The sequence below is a fragment of the Notolepis coatsorum genome, assembly GCF_963971535.1.
Source record: "Notolepis coatsorum genome assembly, chromosome: 6".
Lineage (NCBI taxonomy): Eukaryota > Metazoa > Chordata > Actinopteri > Aulopiformes > Paralepididae > Notolepis > Notolepis coatsorum.
In genome coordinates, this window is record NC_140170.1 from 119,981,083 (window position 1) to 120,004,114 (window position 23,032).

General features: G+C 45.8%; 1 protein-coding gene across 1 annotated transcript in view; it reads left to right on the plus strand.

Annotated features, from left to right (window-relative positions):
• Positions 1-2,628: 2,628 nt before the first annotated feature.
• LOC311229906 (keratin, type II cytoskeletal 8) overlaps positions 2,629-23,032 on the plus strand; it is a gene marked incomplete at both ends in the record, with an annotated part of 30,238 nt that continues 9,834 nt past the window's right edge. Inside the window, 6 exons of the mRNA XM_084315974.1 lie at positions 2,629-2,946; positions 5,513-5,721; positions 6,249-6,309; positions 15,525-15,620; positions 16,454-16,618; positions 19,918-20,043. Coding sequence (XP_084172100.1) covers positions 2,629-2,946; positions 5,513-5,721; positions 6,249-6,309; positions 15,525-15,620; positions 16,454-16,618; positions 19,918-20,043 — 975 coding nt within the window. The remainder of the gene's footprint in view (positions 2,947-5,512; positions 5,722-6,248; positions 6,310-15,524; positions 15,621-16,453; positions 16,619-19,917; positions 20,044-23,032) is intronic.

The following is a 23,032-nucleotide window of genomic DNA, read 5'->3' on the forward strand; positions in this document are numbered from 1 at the left end:
GAAAACACTTTCAAATGTTTTTATTATTAATATTATTATTATTATACAGCATTAACAGGAAATATGTGTACAGTATACTTCAAAATCAGTCCAAATCTTCTTTGTTGTGTCTATGTTGTATAATTGCTGTGATTTTTTTCTTCATGTCTAAGAGCTCTCCACATAATTCAAGCTGCATTGTTTTTGAAGGTTTGAGTTCTGCCTTCCAACATGTTATTATTACATTTCCTGGCTTCTGCTAACAAGTAATCAAATTAATTAAAAAATGATGGTTTTTTTTTTACAGGGACAAACACTTGTAATATTAAGTTTTAATTGTGTTATTTCAGACCATAAAGACTATTTTGGGACAATGGCAAAGAACATGCACCAAAGTACCAATTTGTCCACGTTTTCTCCAGTATATCAGAGATACATTATGATTCATGTTATTGCTCTTCTATAGATGCCAAGTGTTGTGCGTGTGTGTGTGTGTGTGTGTGTGTGTGTGTGTGTGTGTGTGTGTGTGTGTGTGTGTGTGTGTGTGTGTGTGTGTGTGGTGATACGAGCTCTCAGGTGAAGCGAGTACAGCTGAGTGAGAGATGTGAGCCTGGGGAAACAGGAGAGAAGATGATATGATGGGATGTTTAACAGGTTCTGCTGCCTCAGATCCACAGCCAGCTATTAGCTCAGCTATACCCTGAGGATGGAGGTCAGACAAGGAAATAAAACCGGTCTCCACCCTCTCCTACACGATCACATTCGCTACGCCCTATCTGTTTCTGTCATAAAGTTCTCCAACAGTTTTCAGATTGTGGGTCAAAGGCTAACCGTTTCGTTAGATTGCACCAATATGGGAGATGGTCGGAGAAACGTTCCATTATTGCTTGCTGGCAATAGGTTTGTTTTATGTTCACACTCCTCTCCCCACTTTTCCTCTACCCGCAATGTGTTTCTCTACTACTCACCTGTGTGACCTGTGTTTGTGTGTGTGTGTGTTACCTTTTCAACCGTTACTGTTATTTTCATCACTGTGTTATTATCTTGTTTGTAGCGGGCCATTCGGAACCTTTTCAAGGCTGGTTACTATGAACACACAAATCCATTGTTTATAAAGTCTCATATTATGAAATTTTATGATTTGGTTTATTATAAAACAATGCAAATAATGTACAGAGCTAAAGCAAAGATACTCCCAGACAGGGTGCAAAGGTTTTTTTCAATACATGAAAGAAAATATGATTTGAGAGATATTTGTAAATTTACTGTTCAAAAAGCTAAGAAAGGGATTAAAAGGAGGTGTATTTCTATTATTGGGGTTAACTTGTGGAACAATGCTGATATACACTTAAGAATGAGTAATTCGGTTTTTAAGAAAATGGTTTGTAAAGTTATTTTTGAAAACCACAAGGGTGAATAATACTGTTTTTTTGCTATTTTCTTTTAGAATACTGTTTTGGAGTCTTAATTTTGTTAAGAATATAGGACAGGCATATATAAGCATTATGCTTCAGTCTGTACCTTTTCAGTCACTGTAAAATCAAATATTGTTAAATGATGGTGTATATTGTATTGTGTGAGATGACTGAATAAACTACTACTACTACTACTACAATTGGGCGGCTGGTCTAAGCACTCTCCTACCACCGCAGAGACCTGGGTTAAATTCCTGATAGCAGTACCTCCGGCTTTGTCAATCCTCCCTACAAACACAATTGTCAGTGTTCGCGGGTGGGAAGCCCCGTGGGGGTTTGAGTCCTGGTCATTGCAATAGTGACTCCTACCGGTTGGTCTGGAGTGAGGTGGAGGGGATCTGGGGGAGATAGTGTGAACCTCCACGCACATTATGTTTCTCCCAGTGAAACTCCTCGCTGTCAGGTGAAAAGAAGCGGCTGGCAACTCCACGTGTATCGGAGGAGTCGTGTGGTAATCTACACCCTCCAGCAGGGCAGCACAACGGCCAGGAGGGAATTGGTATAATGACTAGATTGGGACAACATTTCTTTGACATATTTATATAAAATGCTTCTGAGTAAGTCAATTGAATTACATGACATACCGTCTGCGTCGCCCACGAGATCTAAAATTAATGAAATTCTGTGTTAATTCGCCTGGGTGACTGTGATATGAGGCTAGCAAGGCGTAGCTGTACGGTACATATACACAACTGGGAACCAGCAAACGTGTATGCATGCAAAATAACATCTCTTGCAGAGGGTCCCACCAATTCCTCAACATGCCTTTTATGTACAGGAACTGATAATATCCAAACGAGCTGGCAGTCACTCCACCTCCCCTCTACTTCTCTTCCTCCTCTCCTTATCTTCTCCTTTCCTCTTCTCTCCTTTCTTCTTCTGATCTCCTCCTCTCCTCTCCTCCTCTCCTCTTCCATATCCCATCCTCCAAACACCCGAAACCTGACTCCTCTCCTCACTCCTTTCTGGCTCCACCCTCGGAGGTTTAAAAGGCCGACCATTCACCTGAGACTGCTCACTGAGGTCAGACCGTCCACTCACTCACTCACTCACTCACTCACTCCACTGAGCCGTTAGCTCTCCTCCTGTCCTGCACCATCTATCTTCACACCTCCCCGTCTGTAACGACTCTTCCTCAGCCTCTCGTTCTCTCTCATCGACCCGTCTCTCCACCATGAGTCTGCGTACCACCAAGCGCATCAGCTCCAGCAGCTCCATGCGCAGCAGCGGGGGTGCGGCGGGCAGGAGGCTGAGCGGCTACGGGGGCCTGGGGGGATTCAGTGGGGTCTCGCTGAGCAGCAGCTCCCTGTACGCGGGGGCCACTAACGGGCACCACGGCCTGCTGAGCTCCCCGCTGGCGGCCCTGTCGGTCAACAAGAGCCTCCTGGCGCCACTCAACCTGGAGATTGACCCCAGCCTGTCCATGAGCCGTGCCCACGAGAAGGAGCAGATCAAGAGCCTGAATAACCGTTTCGCCAGCTTCATTGACAAGGTATCATTGGTTTGGTTAGTAATGGTGTTTGGGAGTTCGGTTAGTAATGGTGACTTCTTGTGTCAATGAATCAGATCACCAATACGGTGTTCAATCGGATAGCGTCACTGACATCCATTGTTGGTGTAGTAACTACAACTGTCCAACTGATTGTATATGATTGTATTTACATCATCGACATCCTACATCCGGTAGCCACTCTAAATCACTGTAATTTCTGAAAGGCTGCGTACGTATTTATTAAACACAGTATTGACACCGTAAAATGGGCAATGATCGGTAGTTAGCTACAGACATCCTTCAGCATTTACAGTAAAATAAATGTTTAGTAAGTATTTTTTTTTAATATATATATATATATTATATATAATCAGTGTGGGTTACATTTTTGGAGTAGGCCTAATCTGCAGAACACTGTTGACATTTAAACCAGCATTGACTAACAATGGCTCTAAGGCATGACATTCTCCTTTGCCAACACCAAAGAGCTGTCATAGGTACTGTATTTAACCTGGTCATCTTACCTTAAGTATCAAATAGTCTTTACATTCTATTGTCAAACAAGATCTTACTGAGATAATCTGATTGGAAACCCCTTCATAATACTGCAATACTGTTTGTGAAGCATTTGTCTCTATTGAAATATGCCATTTTACCACATGAAGTATTTGTGTTTGGTTTGTTCCTAACGGAGCGAAAACAAACGTACCCCAGACAGAGTGGCTCAGAGTGATATGCCGGTCACTGATACCCCACTTATACGGCACATCTCCGCTTTCTCACGGAGTAGGTAACACACTCACAATAGAGCCATTGTTGGCAGCTCTTCGCATCGTCAGAGATCCACTCCATGGCCCAAAGTCACACAGCCTCCAAGACAGGAGTGCCAATGAGGTGTGTTTTTCCATCTAGGTCAGTGTTTTTCAAAGACGGGGCAGAGACCCAACACTGGGGTTTTAAAAGGTATTCGACATCAGTCTGCAGATGGTTTTAAATGTTAAGAGATATGTTGCCACGGTCCCTGCAGCGTAATGCATGGATAATAAAACACTGTAGACCAATAGGCTAATAGCCTACAAAATACATTAAATATCTATGTGTGGGTCAACAAAAATCTAATTCTGAAACTGATAAGCACTCTTTTTCTTTTTAAACCTTATTTAAGTGCCTTGCTCATCGGCACCTTAACAGTAGAAGCTATTTCATCCACCCAGCTTATGTTAAGCTCCACCCCGGCAGACCCAGGGCTGGATTTCACATGGCCTTTCTGAGTAGGAATGCTGAACGAATGGTGCTCAGCAACCAGGATCACTTTTCAATATATCTCTTAGTTAATCAAATGTCATCTCTGTCTGCCCCGCTGACCACCCTTAAAACTCTGAAACAAATCTAGCACTCACTGTCTATGTTTGGGTCTAGTCCCCCAGTTTTTGAACTGTCCTTTAAATGTTGAACAATCACAGTATTTAGGGTAAGCTACTTGTTCCATTTCTCTGAGCTGAGTAGTAACCTGATAACCGGGTCAGGCATGGTGTAGGTCGCCTCCCGGAGGGAATTAGGTCCCCAAGGAACAGAGTGCAGCCTTTGTGTCGGTGGGTTGGACAGGACACATAATAGACCATAGAAGAATACACCTGGCTGTGGGCTAGAAACCCTAGCTGTCCTCAAGCTCTACAGATATTGGCTTGGAATACACAGTCACTGGCATGAACACAGAGAGACAGTGACTTTAAACTTGTCCTTTTTGATGTAGGTTCTCATTTCATGTTAACAAGTATGTTTAAGTAGAGGTGTACCGATATCGATACCAGTGTTGGATATTGGCCCAATACCAAGCTAAACTACTTGTACTCAGTATCAATGAGTGTTACAGGTACCAAGAACTGAGTACTAATGGTACAATTATATTCAACAATAATAAAATTATGTGTATCTCTCAATTCCATCAGAACCTTAATTGGATGTTTGGCATTTAATTACATTAACGCTTAAAATGTAACTGTCTAAGACATTAGCTGTAAAGATTAGCTATCAAAAATGGTTAATATCAAGCAAAATACTCATTTTGGTACATGGTTTTGTTGTACAAAACAAAAAAAATAAAACTAAAAACGTGTGGTTGGTATATAATGGTATTGGTGCACATCTATGCAAAAGTACACCTCTTGCTTTTGTGTATTTCTGTGAAAAATTTAAAGTTGTTGCAAAAGAGATCAATGTTGACATGTCCCACTACTAGATCAGGCAATACATGTCTAACTTTGGTTTCAACAGGGAAGGGTCCAGCTTTCTTCACAGAGGTTGTTTACATATTGAGCCAAACAGTAAAATTAAACAATGGGACAAGAACTGTACGTTCTTGGCCTCTTTGTCCATTCTGTTTGGTTTATTGAATATAATCTATCCAATAGATACAGCATGTATTACTGATATAAAATAGTAGTCTCTCTGTCCTGATCTATCCCTTTCCCTCGTCTCCTTCATCTATCCCTCCCCATTTCTCTCTCTCTCTCTCTCTCTCTCTCTCTCTCTCTCTCTCTCTCTCTCTCTCTCTCCAACACCATAGGTGCGTTTCCTGGAGCAGCAGAACAAGATGCTGGAGACCAAACTGGACCTGCTGCAGGGTCAGTCAGTAGGTCGTTCCAACGTGGAGCCGCTGTTTGAGGTCTACATGACTGGCCTGAGACGACAGATGGACCTGGTCAACAATGACAAGACCAAACTGGATGGAGAGCTGAGGAATATGCAGGGTCTGGTAGAGGACTTCAAACACAAGTAAATTAAGCTACATGAATATTATAGTTATATGACATATAGTTTACAATTACACATAACCAATATGCACTGCACAGGACAAATAAATGAAGCTAGACTATGTCATATTACACAAGTAAATGAAGCGACATTATGTCATATTACACAAGTAAATTAAGCTACATTATGTCATAATATTACACAAGTAAATTAAGCTATATTATGTCATAATATTACACAAGTAAATGAAACTACATTATGTCATATTACACAAGTAAATTAAGCTACATTACGTTAGTTATGTTAGTCCAAACAAAAACTCCAAACTACTCCAGACTAGCATGGTGTACGGGGTGCTGCAATGTGCAAATAATGTGTTACAGATGCCATTCTTTGACCTCACACCGCTAGTATTATACAGTAACACACTACTACACACTAGAATATGACAGTCTCTGGGTTGCTTTCAGTTTGACACAGTCTCTGACGCTTTCAGTAGCACCTGAGAGAGTGAGTTGACATCCTTCCCTCTCTTGTCTTTGTCCCAGATATGAAGATGAGATCAACAAGAGGAACAATCTGGAGAATGACTTTGTCATCCTCAAGAAGGTAACACCTGAATATATACACACACACACACACACACACACACACACACACACACACACACACACACGCACGCACGCACGCACGCACACACACACACACACACACTTGCACACTTTTTAGGTCGTTCTAAACCCCAGGGGGCCTGTCACCTGGTAGGTGTGCTGAGTTTGCTCATACTTTCTTTCTCTCTCTCCCTCCCATTCACTGGTTTATCGCCCTCTGTCCCTGCGCTGAGATCATGTCTACAAGTAGAGCTCTCTCTCCTCTCCCCCTTTCTTTGGTTGATAATCCCTCTGTCCTCCACTGGGGTCACGTCAGTTGAAGAACCAGATCACAGCTCTGGGATCAGGTGTCTATTGTCCCTTCAGTGCTGCTGTCACTTGTTTTCAATTGCAATGGCAATGAAAGTCACTGCTACTGACTCATCCAGGGTGGTCAGGTGGAGAGGTGAGCTTGACTCATCCAGGGTGGTCAGGAGAGGCGTAAATCTGTCCGCCTGAGTCAAATCATGGGAATCACAGGGAATCACTGTCCTACAGTATATACAGCACATGCCATATGACAGAGGCCTTTGGAGGCATTTATACAGTAGTGTATGTATGCAAATATTACACACAGGCACACTCATGCACACACACACACAAGTGCACCCACCCACACAGTCACACGCACACACACACACACACACACACACACACACACACACACACACACACACACACACACACACACACACACACACACACACACACACACACACACACACACACACACACGCATAGGGTGACCAAACGTCCCGATTTGTGCAGGACAGTCCCGCATTTCAGCCCTCTGTCCCGCATGCCGCAAGAGAAGAATAGTGTCCCGCATTTCAATAAGTGTCCCGCATTTTTTTATTAAATTTTTATATTATTATTATTATTATTATTATTATTATTATTATTATTATTATTATTATTATTATTATTATTATTATTATTATTATTATTATTATTATTATTATTATTATTATTATTATTATTAATAATTATTGTTTTTGTCCTCTCACTAATCCCCAAAACATGCACTAATGCACGCACCGCAAGTACTACATACGTAACGTTACCTGGCGCTAGCTGTTTATTTCCGGTCGCTCAAGTTGCGCTGCAATAAACAGCTCGCGCCAGGTACTGTCTATATATGCAAGCTGTTATTGGTTATTGGTTATTGTAACGCTGCTAATGGCACGCCTATACGTACCTACGGAACCCGGTATGTAGAGGTGTGTTTTGGCAGGCGCCGTTTCGGGTGGGAGTTTGTCATGGCCGCTGTGTCAGTTCCTCTCCTCGGCGCGGACTTCCTGTGTGCGTTCAGGCTGCTAGTGGACATTACAAACTGTCGCCTAATCGATGCTGTCTCCTTCGCTACCTACCCGGTTATTGGTTATTGGGGGATGACGTGACTGTATGCGAGGTCTACCCCATACCCTGCGTCTGGCACTGACAAGTCCAAAAGCTTGTCTGTTATTGGCACAACCAATTTAAAATTAGAAACGGTAAAGGATCATGAAATATCAAACGGCCACATACATACTCTAGCTACCAAGCGGGCGAAGACTGGTCTGTTAGAGGAGAGTGTTGCGGTCAGATCCCTGGTCTCAATGAAATCAGCTCAGATGGACAAGTTGAAGCTGCTGTTCCCGCAACGTTCACGCTCCAGACTAACACAGCCCCATCGCAAATATTCAGCACCATGGACAGCTGCCCCAGATCGATTGATCTCTCTCTCTCTCTCTCTCTCTCTCTCTCTCTCTCTCTCTCTCTCTCTCTCACACACACACACACACACACTGAATAGAGGAGTAGACATCAAAGCAGATATTGATTTGATTTGATTTGATTTTTATTTAGTACATACAATTTATACAATAGTATAAAAACAAGGGGTACAAGGATAACATGTGAAAGTCTGTCGACTTGTTTCCAACATCATGGTCCCAAGAAGAATACAATAAATCACAAAGAAAGGGTTAAGAAGATAAGATAGATACTAGATAAAATAGACAACACAATTTTCTGAAAGAGCCTCATTACAACATGTCATGTTCCTGTTCTTCAAGAGTGGTGGCCAAGCTCCCTCTGCAACCTATTGTTGCAGATGTCGCTTCACACCCCTCTTGAAGACAGCAATAGTGGGGGAGTTTTGGATGGCCCTGGACAGAGAGTTCCACAGCCGGCAGGCTGTAGACAGAAAGCCATTCTGTGAATAGGAACCCTTTCTAGGCTCATAAACTGAGAGCTGTCCAGACCGTAACTGTCGTCCGTGGACCTGGCCACACAGGACAATGCGAGAGCATAAATATCTGGGGGCAGATCCATTTAACATTTTATACATATGTCCCAGTTTCAGAAAGGAGACCCTCTGCTCCACAGGGAGCCATCCCACCTCATTGAAGTGACATGGCTCAAGATGGGTTCGAGGTGGCAGATTTAGGACCAATCGTAAGGTCTTATTTTGGCTGGTTTGTAGCCTGTGTTTACTTTCCACTGTAACACCACTATACCAGTACGTACATGCATAATCATATTGGCTGAGGATCATGCAGTTGGCAAGCAATTTCATAGTTTCCAGTGATAAGAACCTCTTTTTTCTTGGTAACACTTGGTAACACTTGGTAACACTTTATATCACAGTGCTCTACAATTAAATTAATTAAGTTTGTACTTGTCTGGGCGGGTGGGATGTTCGGGTGGGGACAGATGTTATTGGATTAGATGTTATTTTATCATACACGACACTACTGACACTTTGGATTAGATATCATTTTAGCACACACCACACTACTGACATTTTGGATTAGATGTTATTTTAGATGTTTCTGTTCAAATAAAATCATATGTCCAAACAAATGCTTGCAGTTACATTGTCCAATGACCTATATTTATTACTTTTTGGGTGGGGGCGCGAGTGCAGGGATTTTTGGCTGGTGAAAATGCTGAGTGGCTAGTGACTTTGGAAAACCACTAGCCACAGTGGCTAGTGAGCCAAACAGTTAATGTCAAGCCCTGAATACATGTATGCACTTCAGTATCACATTACAAGAGAGATCACAGGGTTCATGTATCTTAACTCTATATAGCCATATAACCTCTAGGAGTCGGTAGGTAATTTAACAGCATGTTGGATTGTGGTATTCTTCTATACAGTGATTATGAGTATAATAAGCAATTAATACACTGTGGTGACTCACTTATCACGCACAATTGGTGCAGACATTCACTGGACTTGAGGAGCGGAGGAGTGCTCCTTTAAGCCTGGGGATTCTGGGAACAGGGTGGGTATTTGGTAACCTATATTATGTCACCTGTCAGCTGGCTGCTGTCACTTTCGAGTAGTAATGTTAAACGTCTCTGCACTCTGTTGGATGTATGTCATTTATGTTGGGAAGTAAAAGGAAAGACTCGACTACCGTCTCCCGTTTCATCCTTTCTTGCGATCCCACATTGGTGACCTGAAGTACGTGAGTGATTATTACATCATGACGGACGGAGAAGTGAACATTATCTACGCCGCTGCAATTAAGTTACCCGACTTCTGGCATCACAGCCCTCGACCCTGGTTTCAACACATTGAAGCTCAGTTCGAGTTGAGAGGAATAACACAGGATGTTACTAAATATTATCATGTGGTAGCAGCATTGGATGCCCAGACGACGGCCCGCGCTATGGGGGTGCTGGAAGCTCTGCCAGCTGCCGGCAAATATGACGCTATCAAGGCATTCCTTTTGCAATTATTTGAACTGTCGGAAATTGAAAAGGCGGATCGTCTATTGTCACTCAGCGGCCTCGGCGACGGCAAGCTGTCCGAACTGATGGACAGGATGCTGTCCGTTTTGGGCTCGGCAGATCCCTCTTTTTTATTTAAACATGTTTTCATGCGTCAGCTTCCAGCGCCTGTGCGCACCGCCCTGGCCAGCTCTCCCGTCTCCTTCACCAAGGACTACCGCGCGCTGGCTGCCGAAGCGGACAGGATTTATCTCGCCAACTGGCAGCAGTTTGTGCATGCGCTGCTTCCAGCCTACCACCCACCTACCCACCTAGTGGACGCTGCGGACGCCGCTGCAGCAGTGACTGCCCGTCGCCAGGGTAACAGTGGATGGTGTTATTTCCATAACCGGTTTGGCGCCAGGGCCAAACAGTGTCGCCCACCGTGCAATTACAGTGACCAGGGAAACGCCAGGGCCAATGCTCATTAACAGCCATGAGCGTTGGCGGAGGCAGCAGGCTGCTATTTATTAAGGACACCTTATTTGGCCGGCGACTACTAGTCGACTCGGGCGCGCAACGAAGCATCCTGCCTGCTACAGCTGTGGACACTATGGCTGGGGGCCACGGTCCCCCCATGGACGCTGCTAATGGCACGCCTATACGTACCTACGGAACCCGGTATGTAGAGGTGTGTTTTGGCAGGCGCCGTTTCGGGTGGGAGTTTGTCATGGCCGCTGTGTCAGTTCCTCTCCTCGGCGCGGACTTCCTGTGTGCGTTCAGGCTGCTAGTGGACATTACAAACTGTCGCCTAATCGATGCTGTCTCCTTCGCTACCTACCCGTGCACGCTGGGAGGGCCAGGGACACTAGGTCTGTCCAAAATGCTTGCTGCCGGGGATGTATATCAGCGCCTCCTAGCGGAGTTCCCTATCCTCACCACGCCTACATTTTCCTCAGCAGTCGCTAAGCATGGCGTGGAGCACTATATAGCCACTGTCGGTCCCCCGGTCTATGCATGCGCTCGGCGCCTTGACCCAGCTAAGCTCTCCATTGCCAGGGAGGAATTTGCAACCATGGAACGCCTTGGAATTGTGCGCCGTTCTGACAGTCCGTGGGCCTCCCCCCTGCATATGGTCACTAAGGCTGATGGTGGGTGGCGTCCCTGTGGCGATTTCCGACCCCTAAACAACGCCACGACCCCGGACCGGTACCCCGTCCCGCATATACAGGACTTCTCCGCCCCCCTGGCGGGGACCACCATCTTTTCCAAGGTGGACTTGGTGCGGGGATACCATCAGGTACCAGTTCACCCACGGGATGTTCCCAAGACGGCGGTCATCACTCCTTTTGGCCTATTCGAGTTTCTGCGGATGCCCTTTGGCCTCAAGGGTGCGGCACAGACTTTCCAGCGACTGATGGACTCGGTGCTGCGGGATATGGCATTCATGTTCGTATACTTGGACGACATTCTCATAGCCAGCACGTCTGCAGAGGAGCACCTGACACATCTCAGGCAGTTGTTTGAGCGGCTCAGTGCACATGGGCTCATTGTTAACCCCGCCAAGTGCCAGTTCGGCCGGTCGTCTATTGATTTCCTCAGGCACAGGGTCTCAGCAGAGGGAGCCGTTCCGCTCCCTGCCAGGGTGGACGCCGTTGCCAGCTTTCCACGCCCCCGCACCGTGAAGTCCCTGCAGGAGTTCCTAGGCATGGTGAACTTCTACAACAGGTTCATTCCCTGTGCTGCTCACCTCATGCGCCCCTTGTATGAGGCCCTGCGTGGTAAGGACCCCAAGGCCGAGGTGGACTGGTCCCTGTGTACCGACGACGCTTTTTTGGGCGCTAAAACTGCACTGGCCAATGCCGCATTACTGGCACACCCATTTCCTACCGCACCTATCGCCCTCACAACTGATGCCTCAGACTACGCAGTGGGGGCAGTGTACGAACAGTGGGTGGGGGGGGGGGCTGGCAACCGCTTGCTTTCTTCAGTCGCCAGCTGCGGGACAATGAAAGAAAGTACAGCACCTTTGACCGGGAGCTCCTAGGCCTCTTCCTGGCCATCAGGCACTTCAGATTCCTGCTGGAGGGCCGACGGTTTACTGCCTTTGTGGACCACAAGCCACTCACCTTCGCCATGGCCAAGGCCACCGAGCCGTGGTCAGGGCGCCAGCAGCGCCAACTCTCCGCCATCTCCGAGTTTACCACGGACTTACGGCATGTCGCAGGTAAGGACAACTACGTCACTGACTGCCTCTCCCGGACGGTGGTGGGGGCCGTCCACTTGGGACTGGACTACGCTGCCATGGCTGCCGACCAGGCCACTGACAAGGACATGCAGGCCTACCGAACAGCCGACACTGGGCTAAGGTTAGAGGATGTGCAGTTTGGTATTGCCAACACCACGCTCCTCTACGACGTCTCCACCGGTCAGCCCCGTCCGATGGTTCCCGCTGGCTGGCGGCGGCAGGTATTCGAAGCCATCCATGGCCTGTCAAAGGCGTCAACTAAGCTGGTCGGTGCTAAATTCGTCTGGCATGGCCTCAGGAAGGACATCGCAGCCTGGGCCGGCTCCTGTGTGGCGTGCCAGCGTGCAAAGATACACGTCACACCAAAGCCCCCTTGGCACCGTTTCTGGTGCCGGAGAGGCGCTTTGACCATGTCAATGTGAACCTGGTGGGTCCCCTGCCACCCTCCCACGGGTTCACTCACCTCCTCACCATGGTGGACAGAACCACTAGGTGGCCGGAGGTGGTCCCACTGGCATCGACCACATCCGCAGAGGTGGCCCGGGCGTTCATTGGGTCCTGGGTAGCCCGTTTTGGCACACCATCTGATCTCACATCCGACCGGGGCCCACAGTTTACGTCCGGGCTCTGGACTGCAGCAGTCGCCGAGGGCCTGGGAGTGAAGCTCCACCGCACCACAGCCTACAACCCACAGGGCAACGGCTTGTGTGAACGGTTTCACCGATCTATGAAGGCTGCTCTGCGGGCCAGCCTTACGGACGGCAACTGGGTCGACCGGCTTCCCTGGGTCATGCTTGGCCTGCGCTCCGCCCCCAAAGAAGACCTGCAGGCCTCGGCTGCTAAGCTGGTGTACGGACAGCCGCTGCGAGTCCCTGGGGAGTTCCTCCCGGATGCCGAGGCTCCCTGGTCGGTCACCTCATCTCGGACTGTGCTCAGGGATGGCGCCGGTGCTTTCACCCCAGTCCCAACTTCCCAGCACTGCCTCCCGCAGTCCTACATTACTAGGGATCTGCAGTCAGCCAGGTATGTTTTCATTCGCCATGACAGCCACCGTACTCCTCTGCAGCCCCCTTACGACGGCCCTTTTCGCGTCCTGGAGGCGGGGCCTAAGAACTTCATGGTGGACATTGGAGGAAGGTCAGAGCGGGTATTGGTCGACCGGCTCAAGCCTGCCCATATGGACCTAGACAGGCCAGTTGAACTGGCCCGGCCCCCGCGGCGTGGACGACCCCCTGCCCGGCCCCTGCCAACTGCTTTTCCCTCTCGTCACCTCATATCTCCTGAATCCCCCCCACACGCCCCACACGCCCCAATCCCCACCTCTACCCCTGCACGGGTGATACGGAGTCGTTTTGGGCGCCTGATCCGCCCCCCGCCTTGTTGACTGTAGATGATCTTTTGGGGGGTTATTGTGAATTCTGGGGGGGCCTGTGTGGTGACTCACTTATCACGCACAATTGGTGCAGACATTCACTGGACTTGAGGAGCGGAGGAGTGCTCCTTTAAGCCTGGGGATTCTGGGAACGGGGTGGGTATTTTATTTGGTAACCTATATTATGTCACCTGTCAGCTGTCAGCTGGCTGCTGTCACTTTCGAGTAGTAACGTTAAACGTCTCTGCACTCTGTTGGATGTATGTAATTTATGTTGGGAAGTAAAAGGAAAAACTCGACTACCATCTCCCGTTTCATCCTTTCTTGCGATCCCACAACACAACACTATTGTGTTTTTAATACATTAAATGCTTATATTTTGATCATTATGTAAACATGATTATTGTATACATATTCATTACTGTCCTGCAATTTCAACAAATGTCCCGCAAAATCGACACGCTGTCCTGCATTTGGATCATATGGATTTGGTCACCCTACACACGCACGCATGCACGCACGCACACACACACACACACACACACACACACACACACACACACACACACACACACACACACACACACACACACACACACACACACACACACACACGTTAAATACTTTATTTGAATCCACAGATAATATATCACACATATACATAGGATTTGATATGGGCAGCAGTGGCTTAAAGGTGCTATATCACAGATTCAACCCCCCCCCCCCCCTTCCCCCATTGCATTCTCAGCAAAGTCATTTCTTCTGGCATATTTCAAGGAAGTATCTCTAAGAAACTATGTATTGCCTAAAATGTTGTCAGTTTTAGTGATACATTTTGGTGGAAAAAGAGAGTTTACTTGCAAGTGAGCTGTCATGCATTCCTGCATGTCTGGCTCACAAAATTCAGATCAAACTGTTAAACTACAGTAGGTGTTACAGATCAAATATAAATCAATTGTGTGTCTTACTTTCCGCATCCTATCAGGTGTATTCCACATGGGGGAAATGGGAATGAGAGGGAGGGCCAACAGTTTCACAGGGAGGGACTCACGTGCACTAACAAGCATGCGTGGCTGATGCGGCTAACAAAACAAAGAGAACAGAGAAGCTCAGATTACAACACACACAGGAGGAGTGTGACTTCATTCTCTGCTCAGGACAACATTACTCCACTATATCATTACATAGCAAATAGTTGTTTGTTGTTATATTAATGTCCTGCAAAATCTGAAATTGAGATCCTTTAAAGGTTAGAGAAATGTAGCATAGCGTTAAGAAATACACACATGCACACACACGCGCACACACACACACACACAAATGAATAGTTCACATATTTCATTAATAAAAAGAATGTATTCAATCAAACAGAAGAAAAAGAGAAAGAAAATAATGGACAGCACTTTGGGATCCTAGTGAATGAAAAGTGCAATACAAATACAATTTATTATTATTATTATTATTATTATTATTATTATTATTATTATTATTATTATTATTATTATTATTATTACAATATAATACAGACAAAGACCGTAAAAACAAGAGCCAGGCTATTTCTTAACTATCCATCCATTTACTTGTTTTTTAAAGCACCTTTTGTTAGATGCACTTTTTAACAGACCAGGTAATTTGTTCCATAAAGTGTCAGCTCTATGAAAAACGGTCCTCTGCATGGCACAAGGTGACCATGTGACCTTGTGTTACTGGCTGGTGGAGTGACTCTGTCTATTGCCGATATGAGATCTTTGAATGGAGGATCACTCACAGACATGTACACACACACACACACACACACATGTTCTCGTTATACAGGTTCCCTAACCATGCATTTTGATTTGATCAAATCCAGGATGTGGACTCGGCCTACCTAGTGAAAGCTGATCTGGAGGACAAGGTGGGAGCTCTGACCGATGAGATCAACTTCCTGCGCAACATCTACGAAGAGGTCAGACACCTGAATCCTAGAAAACACTTAATCTATGATTAAGTGCATTTCATGAGCTCTCATATCAGTTACGAGAAACATGCATACAACTTGGGCAGGAAGTATCTTTCTGGGAGGGTACTGTATTTCAAATGAAGTGGTCAGGGGTGTAAAAAGTACCCAGAAATTATACTTTTCTTTTTAGCGTTTATCGCTTTTTACTACTGGGCAGTCCAGTAGAGAGAGAGAGAGGAGGAACAGGAGACAGAGTGGGGGGAAGACATTCGGCAAATAACGACAGGTCCGGGAATCGAACCCGGGTTGGCCGTGCCATGACTCAGCGCGTTATGTGGTTCGCCACTGGGGCACCCCAGAAATTATACTTAAGTGAAAGTATGGGTACCGTCTCAACATCTTACTCAAGTAAAAGTCAGAATATCTGGCTAAAAACACACTTGAGTAAAAGTAAAAAAGTTTCTACTTTTAAATATACTTACGTTTTCTTTTCTGACTGTCTATTCTTCTTTTTTTGTGACCAACTTTTTATTTTATCTTTTTTAATTTTTTTAAGAAAAACAAGTTCAGAGGAAAGAGACATATATACTGTCACTTTCAATTTAAAGTATGCTTGGGCACATATTCCAATTTAAATTAGTGGTACAGGGCCCAGGGGCATGTGCCTGGTCTGCCTGGTCAATAATCCAGCCATGGGTGGAGGAACAAAGCACCCTTCAGGTCAAGCCTGCTCCCATCGACTGCAGTCAAATAGCCCAATGACACTAGGATGGCCTGTGAAAAAGATATGCTTGCCACCCCCTTTCTAGATCGTTGATGATTCCATTGTGTTCCACTAGGAGCTGCGTGAGCTGCAGTCCAGCATTAAAGACACCTCTGTAGTGGTGCAGATGGACAACAGCCGCAGCCTGAACATGGAGCAGATCGTAGCTGACGTCAAAGCCCAATATGAGGACATCGCAGCCCGCAGCAGAGACGAGGCCGAGGCCTGGTACAAGATCAAGGTGACGAGAGGAACCCATGACTCGTTTAATAATCAAGAAGGAACAATTGATGAATTATGCAATCCAAAGCTGAAAAAGTGTTTTAATATTAATCAGTATGTGTACGAGTGTAGGGCTATGGCCTTGTACAATACAATAGAGAGGGGAGGAGAGCAGGGCCTCCTGGAACACGTTGAGTGTCAGAGATGGTACAGTAAGACCCCTATGTAACCATACGTAACCATACGTTCCCCTTCATCCCAGCAGAGCCTTCTCTCCGGTGTCTCCCCTTCTCTGTCTTCCTCTCAGCCTTCCAGCTATCACATGAAGAAAAAGGACAAAGTTTCATAGAAACATTCATAGTGATATTACATTGAGAGGTGTACTTCAACATCTTCGTCATTGCCTTGGCTGCACATATTTTTAAATGGTGCAATGCAATGACATAACATTGGACAAAAGTAAGCTGAATTTAGGACGGACATGCAACTTTACACCCAGCAGATGCAATGGAACCCTGGAGTGTTTGGCATATTTTAATATAGATTGGCACGCATATCAAACTTTATACTTTACCTATAAACACAGCACTGCTTCACCAGCAGTCTATTCACTGAAAAAGATTTTAATTTTTTTTTTTTTAATTAATTAAAAAAAAAACCAACAACAGCACAGATGTATCTACAGCAGTTACAACTTCACCTGGTCACTTCCTGGCTGCAAGCTACAGCACATGTTCAGAATTTGTGCAGCAATTTCTCACAAGCAAAATTGCCATGTAGTTACTTTTTTTATGCAAACGGTGGGGCTTCACTGTCAGTCAAAACAATGTCCAGGTTGCTTTCACAGCTGAGGTAAATCATTAGGTAGTAAATGCTGTGTAGGCTATGAGGTGTTAGCTGAGGTAAATCATTAGGTAGTAAATGCTGTAGACTATGAGGTGTTAGCTGAGGTAAATCATTAGTAAACGCTGTAGGCTATGAGCTGTTAGCTGAGGGAAATCATTAGGTAGTAAACGCTGTAGGCTATGAGCTGTTAGCTGAGGTAAATCATTAGGTAGTAAACGCTGTAGGCTATGAGCTGTCTGCATCTGAAAACATTCAGGGGAGTGAAGTGGCCATTCTCCTTAAATGAAGAAAACAAAGAAAGACAATAGTTAAGATAAGATAAGATATTCCTTTATTGATCCCCTTGGGGAAATTCAGGCATCATAGCAGTATGGGGGGTGGGGGGGGGGGGTGGGGGTACAGGTTGTAAAAACAAGCAGTGTAAACAATATAACAAATCAATATAATTAACTAACTAACTGAAATATACAGTATTCACCTAAGGTGTAGTATGCATAAGGTAGTATTATTGTCCTTTTTAGGTTCCTAGTAGTTGTAATGTCTGGCAGCAGTCCCTGCCCACTGTTGTGGAGCCTGATGGCCACTGGTATGAAGGACTGGCCGAGGCGGTTAGTTGAGTGTCGGGGCCCGGGGGGTATGAGTCTGTGACTGAACGTGCTTCTCATCTTGACTAGCTCGTCGTAGAGGGGGTGGGAGGGATTCTCCAGGATAGGAGCCAGCTTCCTTCTCATCCCCCTCTCTGTCACCACCTCTAGTCCAGCTCGACTTCGACCACGGAGCTAGCCTTCCTTACCAGCTTGTTCAGTTTGTTGGTGTCCCTCGAGTTATAATTGTTAGACTAGAAGTCTTTATTTGTCATGCAGTTTTAACACACACGCACGAGATGGGCGACCCACAGGAACACACACACACATGCACTGAGTCGCCGATGAAATGTCTCTCTGCACTTTTCCCATCCCGTTGTCCTTCCCGCCATGGGCAGCCGGGAGCAGATAGGGCGTCAACGTGAGCCGCGCCCCGGGGACCAATCCAAGTGCTTCTGTCCGTCTTCGTCAAGGACGCCACAGAGTTAGCGATCTGTTGTGCATGTTTTTCCATTGGGTTTATCTTATCGGGGGGGAAACCCTTGCGAGCACGGGGAGAATATGCAAACTCCACACAGAAAGGACTGGGAGATCCCCCACCTGAGTACCTGGCATCATGGAAACCTGGTCCCCAAGCGGGAATCGAACCCTGGACCTTATTGCTGTGAGGCGACAGTGTTAACCACTACATCATTGATGTAGCCCCCCCAGCATGCCACAGCATAGAAGAGGACTCTAGCCACTACAGACTGGTGTAGAATGACTGCAGCAGTCTATTGCAAACGTTGAAGGACCTGAGTCTCAGGCTGCGGTTACACTAGGGCCATTTCATTTAGTTTAATTTCGCTTTTCAGAACGCTGCGTATTGGCAGGCAAGTTAGAGTTAAGTTAGACGTTGTTTTGTCTCGTCTACTATATACATGTAGTACAATGCCAAAGCAGTAGGTGGCGATGTAGTTCAAACATGAAGGCCATTTTCAACCAATCAGAAAGGTTGAACGAGTCACTCCACATCCTGCTCAAAATCTCAGAAAGCCACCATCTTTATACCTCGCATGAGCCATTTAGCGTATAGCATTTATTTTTCAGCAAGAAATAAAGTGCAATAAACAAAAACGGATACATTCACGGTGTGTTCTGCCTCATTTGTTGATGATTTGTTGATGAAACAAAACTAACATCAACACAATTGACCACCAAGAGCGGAGTTTAGTCTCACAAAAAGATCACCGATTTTGTTAGCTTACGTGCTAACGTGATTGGGATATGCCATTATAACAGTATAGCATTTTGGCTAGCAGCGTAGTAACGTTAAGGCTAGCAGAATAAATGGATGTAAACGTTATTTAACAGATTGCAGAATGGGTACAATACAATACGGCTCAATACAAACAATTGTTAAGGGAATGCAGACTGTTGTAGTTTGGAGTACTGGGTTCCTTATAACAATAACTTGACAACACGTTGGTAGCCGCAGCTACTTGGGACAGCTCTGCCGTAAACACTGGAAATAACCGTGCGGGTCTCTACTGCGCATGGGCATTGGGCAGAACGGCTCCGTATCCGGCTCGCGCAAATTACATGGCACCATTGTCTGCAAGTTTCGGCGAGTTTCCAAAACGAAAACACCCTTTGAGCGTTGCCACTAGGAAAACGCATTTTCCTGCCAAAACCGTGTTTCTTTTTAACTTGGACATGCAAACGTAATCATTCGAAAATAGAACGTTGCTGTTTTATCCCAGTGTAACCATGGCCTCAGCCTTCTCTGTCCCTTCCTGTAGAGGGCCTCTGTGTTGTCCTATTGTCTGAGTATTAACTTGTGATTGTGTGTATGTATACATCCGTGCATGCATATGTGTAGTTTTGTGTATGATGTGAATTTGTGTAGTTTGACCAGATGTCGGTGCAGGCCAGTCAGTATGGAGACGAGCTGAGGAATGTGAAGGGGGAGCTGGCAGAGGTCAACAGAATGATCAGCAGACTGCAGAGTGAGATTGAGGCTGTCAAATCACAGGTACACACACACACACACACACACACACACACACACACACACATGCACATACATGTACGCACACACACACACACACACACACACACACACACACACACACACACACACACACACACACACACACACACACACACACACACACACACACACACACACACACACACACAAACCTTTTTTTTCCGTACATTTTCATCTCAGTTTCTATTATTCATTTTGGTTCCTCTTATCTAAGCTATACTGTGTGGTATTATTGCTGTGCAAAGTTCTTATCTTATCCATATAACCATCTCTCCACCTCCTGCCTGAGGCTGTGAGGAGAGCAGTGCTGGCCTGTCAAAAAAAAAAACAGTTACTGGCAGGTCTAATCTAAACTACATATTGATTGCAATTCGAGGTAACGCTGGTTTCCTGCCAGGTATGATAGACAGTGGGCATGGCACTGGGATGTCCCAGAGGATATATCTTCTTCTTTTTTTTACCTAATACCTTCAGATTGGAGATTTCATAACTAGAAAAACTACTTTCAATATCAATGCCAAGCCATCAGCAGTAGAGCAGTTACTTCTCCTGCGTCCAACGAAAATAAATCCACAACTCATTTCTATAATGTTTTAAGCCAGAGTGATGTGTTGAATGTGCAGGATGTTACACATAGGTTGTGATGCCCCTTTGTCATCTCTTAACTTTTTTTTGTTATTGTATATTGACTCATGCTGATTATGTGGACCGATGTTGTCTTTTTTGTAGTTTTTTAAATCTATTCCCCCCCTCCCCTTTTTTTCGTATTTTTCTCCCATCCCAATTTAGTCGCTATGCCAATTCCCTTCCTGGTCATTGCGCGCATTTTTCCCCCACTTGCCGGCCTAGGGAGGGTTGAAGACTATCACATGTCTCCTCCGATACATGTGGAGTCAGCCAGCCGCTTCTTTTCACCTGACAGCGACTCTCACTGGGGGAGTGTAACGCGTGGGAGGATCACACTACCTCCCCCAGATCCCTTCCCCGCTGAGCAGGCGCCCCGACCGACCAGTAGGAGTCGCTGTTTACAACGACCAGGATACATACCCCACCGGCTTCCCACCCGCTAACACTGCCAATTGTGTTAGTAGGGAAGACTGACCAAGCCGTAGGTACCGCTGACAGCTGGATTCGATCCCAGTGTCTCTGCGGTGGTAGGCGAGCTCTTAGTCCGCTGCGCTACCCAGCCGCACTTTTTTGTTGTTTGTTATTGTTGTTGTTTGTGAAAAGCAACAAAACTTAACTGGTTCTGCGTCAAAAAACAAGTATACTCGTTATTGCCGTTCAACCGTGGAGCGCCAACCACGAATATACTCGTTATTGGATCCGTTTTTGTTTTATTCGCTATTGCCATTCATAATTCATCGGGGCAGCCTGTGCATGCTGTTCTGAATGTGTCTGAGCTGGTAGACGGTCAATACCGCGCTCTAATGCCTTGCGGCCGCTATTGCACTCCATTTGAAACGATGTAGTTTGTTTTCTGGGCCGAGCTGAGCCGTGGTCTAAATAACGATAATCTAGCGTTATTAGATCCATAGCTATAATATTTAATATAGTTTTAGCACTCGCAAACACGGCATTCTCTCCATTGAACAAAGCGCTGGCACAAACGGCCATACGCCAACAGCGACCTCCGGCGGTCAATGTGTTAATGAACACACTTAATGAAAAAAGCCAGTTACAACCAGAGACCTGCATAATGTACTTTCTCATTCCACTCTGCTCCTTCCCACCATCCATCTATCTATCCATCCATCCATCTACCTGGGTTCCATCCTAGAGGCAAATCTTTCCTGTGACAAAATGGCATCCAATGTAATAAAAAAAGTCAACCAACAAACTCGATTCTTGTACCGGATCTCCTCACTGGTAAACAAGAATACCCTGAAGACTCTAGCAGGAGCACTCATTCAAGGGTACTACGACTATGCTTGCACCTCATGGTACCAAAGCACCTCAAAGGCGCTAAAAACAAAATTACAAACATCTCAAAACAAACTGGTCAGACTACTGCTTGACCTTACTCCTAGAACCCACCTCACCCCTGCCCACTTTGACAACCTAGGATGGCTTAGAGTAGACGACAGAGTACAGCAACTTGCAATGGGCCTGGTCTACAAGATACACTACACGACCAAGGTACCCATGTACATGACAAAATACTTCCCAAAGGTCAGTGAATACCACGATCACAACACCAGAGGGAGCTCCACAAATCATGTTAAACCCAGATTCGGCTCAAACAAGGGACTAAACACGTTTCGCAATTATGCCACATCAATGTGGAACGCCCTACCCAAAGCTGTAAAGGAATGTGAATCACTACCCACTTTCAAAAACACTCTCAAAAAACACCTACGGGAGACTGCAACCCGAAACTGGCCCCTGTAAATGTCCGAACACAACCCCCTTCAATGTACAGTAAATTACCAAGTATGGTCTTGTCAATAATCCAATGTACAGTGTTGTTTGTACAGTTGTACAGTGTCCCCCACCCACCCCTCCTACCCAACCCCCCCCCCCCCCCCACTCCTACCCAAACCCCCCCCCCCCCCCCCCCACTCCTAACCAACCCCCCCCCCCCCCCCCCCCCCCACCCACCCAACCACCTCCAATGTACAGTCCCCCCCCACCCCCACCTACCCAATCCAATGTACAGTTTCCACGCCTAATGTATATACTCTTTTCTTTCTGGACTCTTTTTGTATCACAAACAGTACTGTAATTGCAAATCTGGTATGTCATAAATGTATAGATGGAGCAGTACTGTCTATCTGTATGTCGTGAATGTCATATATGTTACGATGAATTGAAAATGGGGGACCCTGATGTAAACAAGACGAAAGTCTTTCTCTGGTCTGCATCCCCTTAACAATTGTATGTATTGAGCTGTACTGTACTGTACCCATTCTGCAATCTGTTAATAAAGTTTTCATTCATTCATTCATTCATTCATCCATCAATCCCTCAA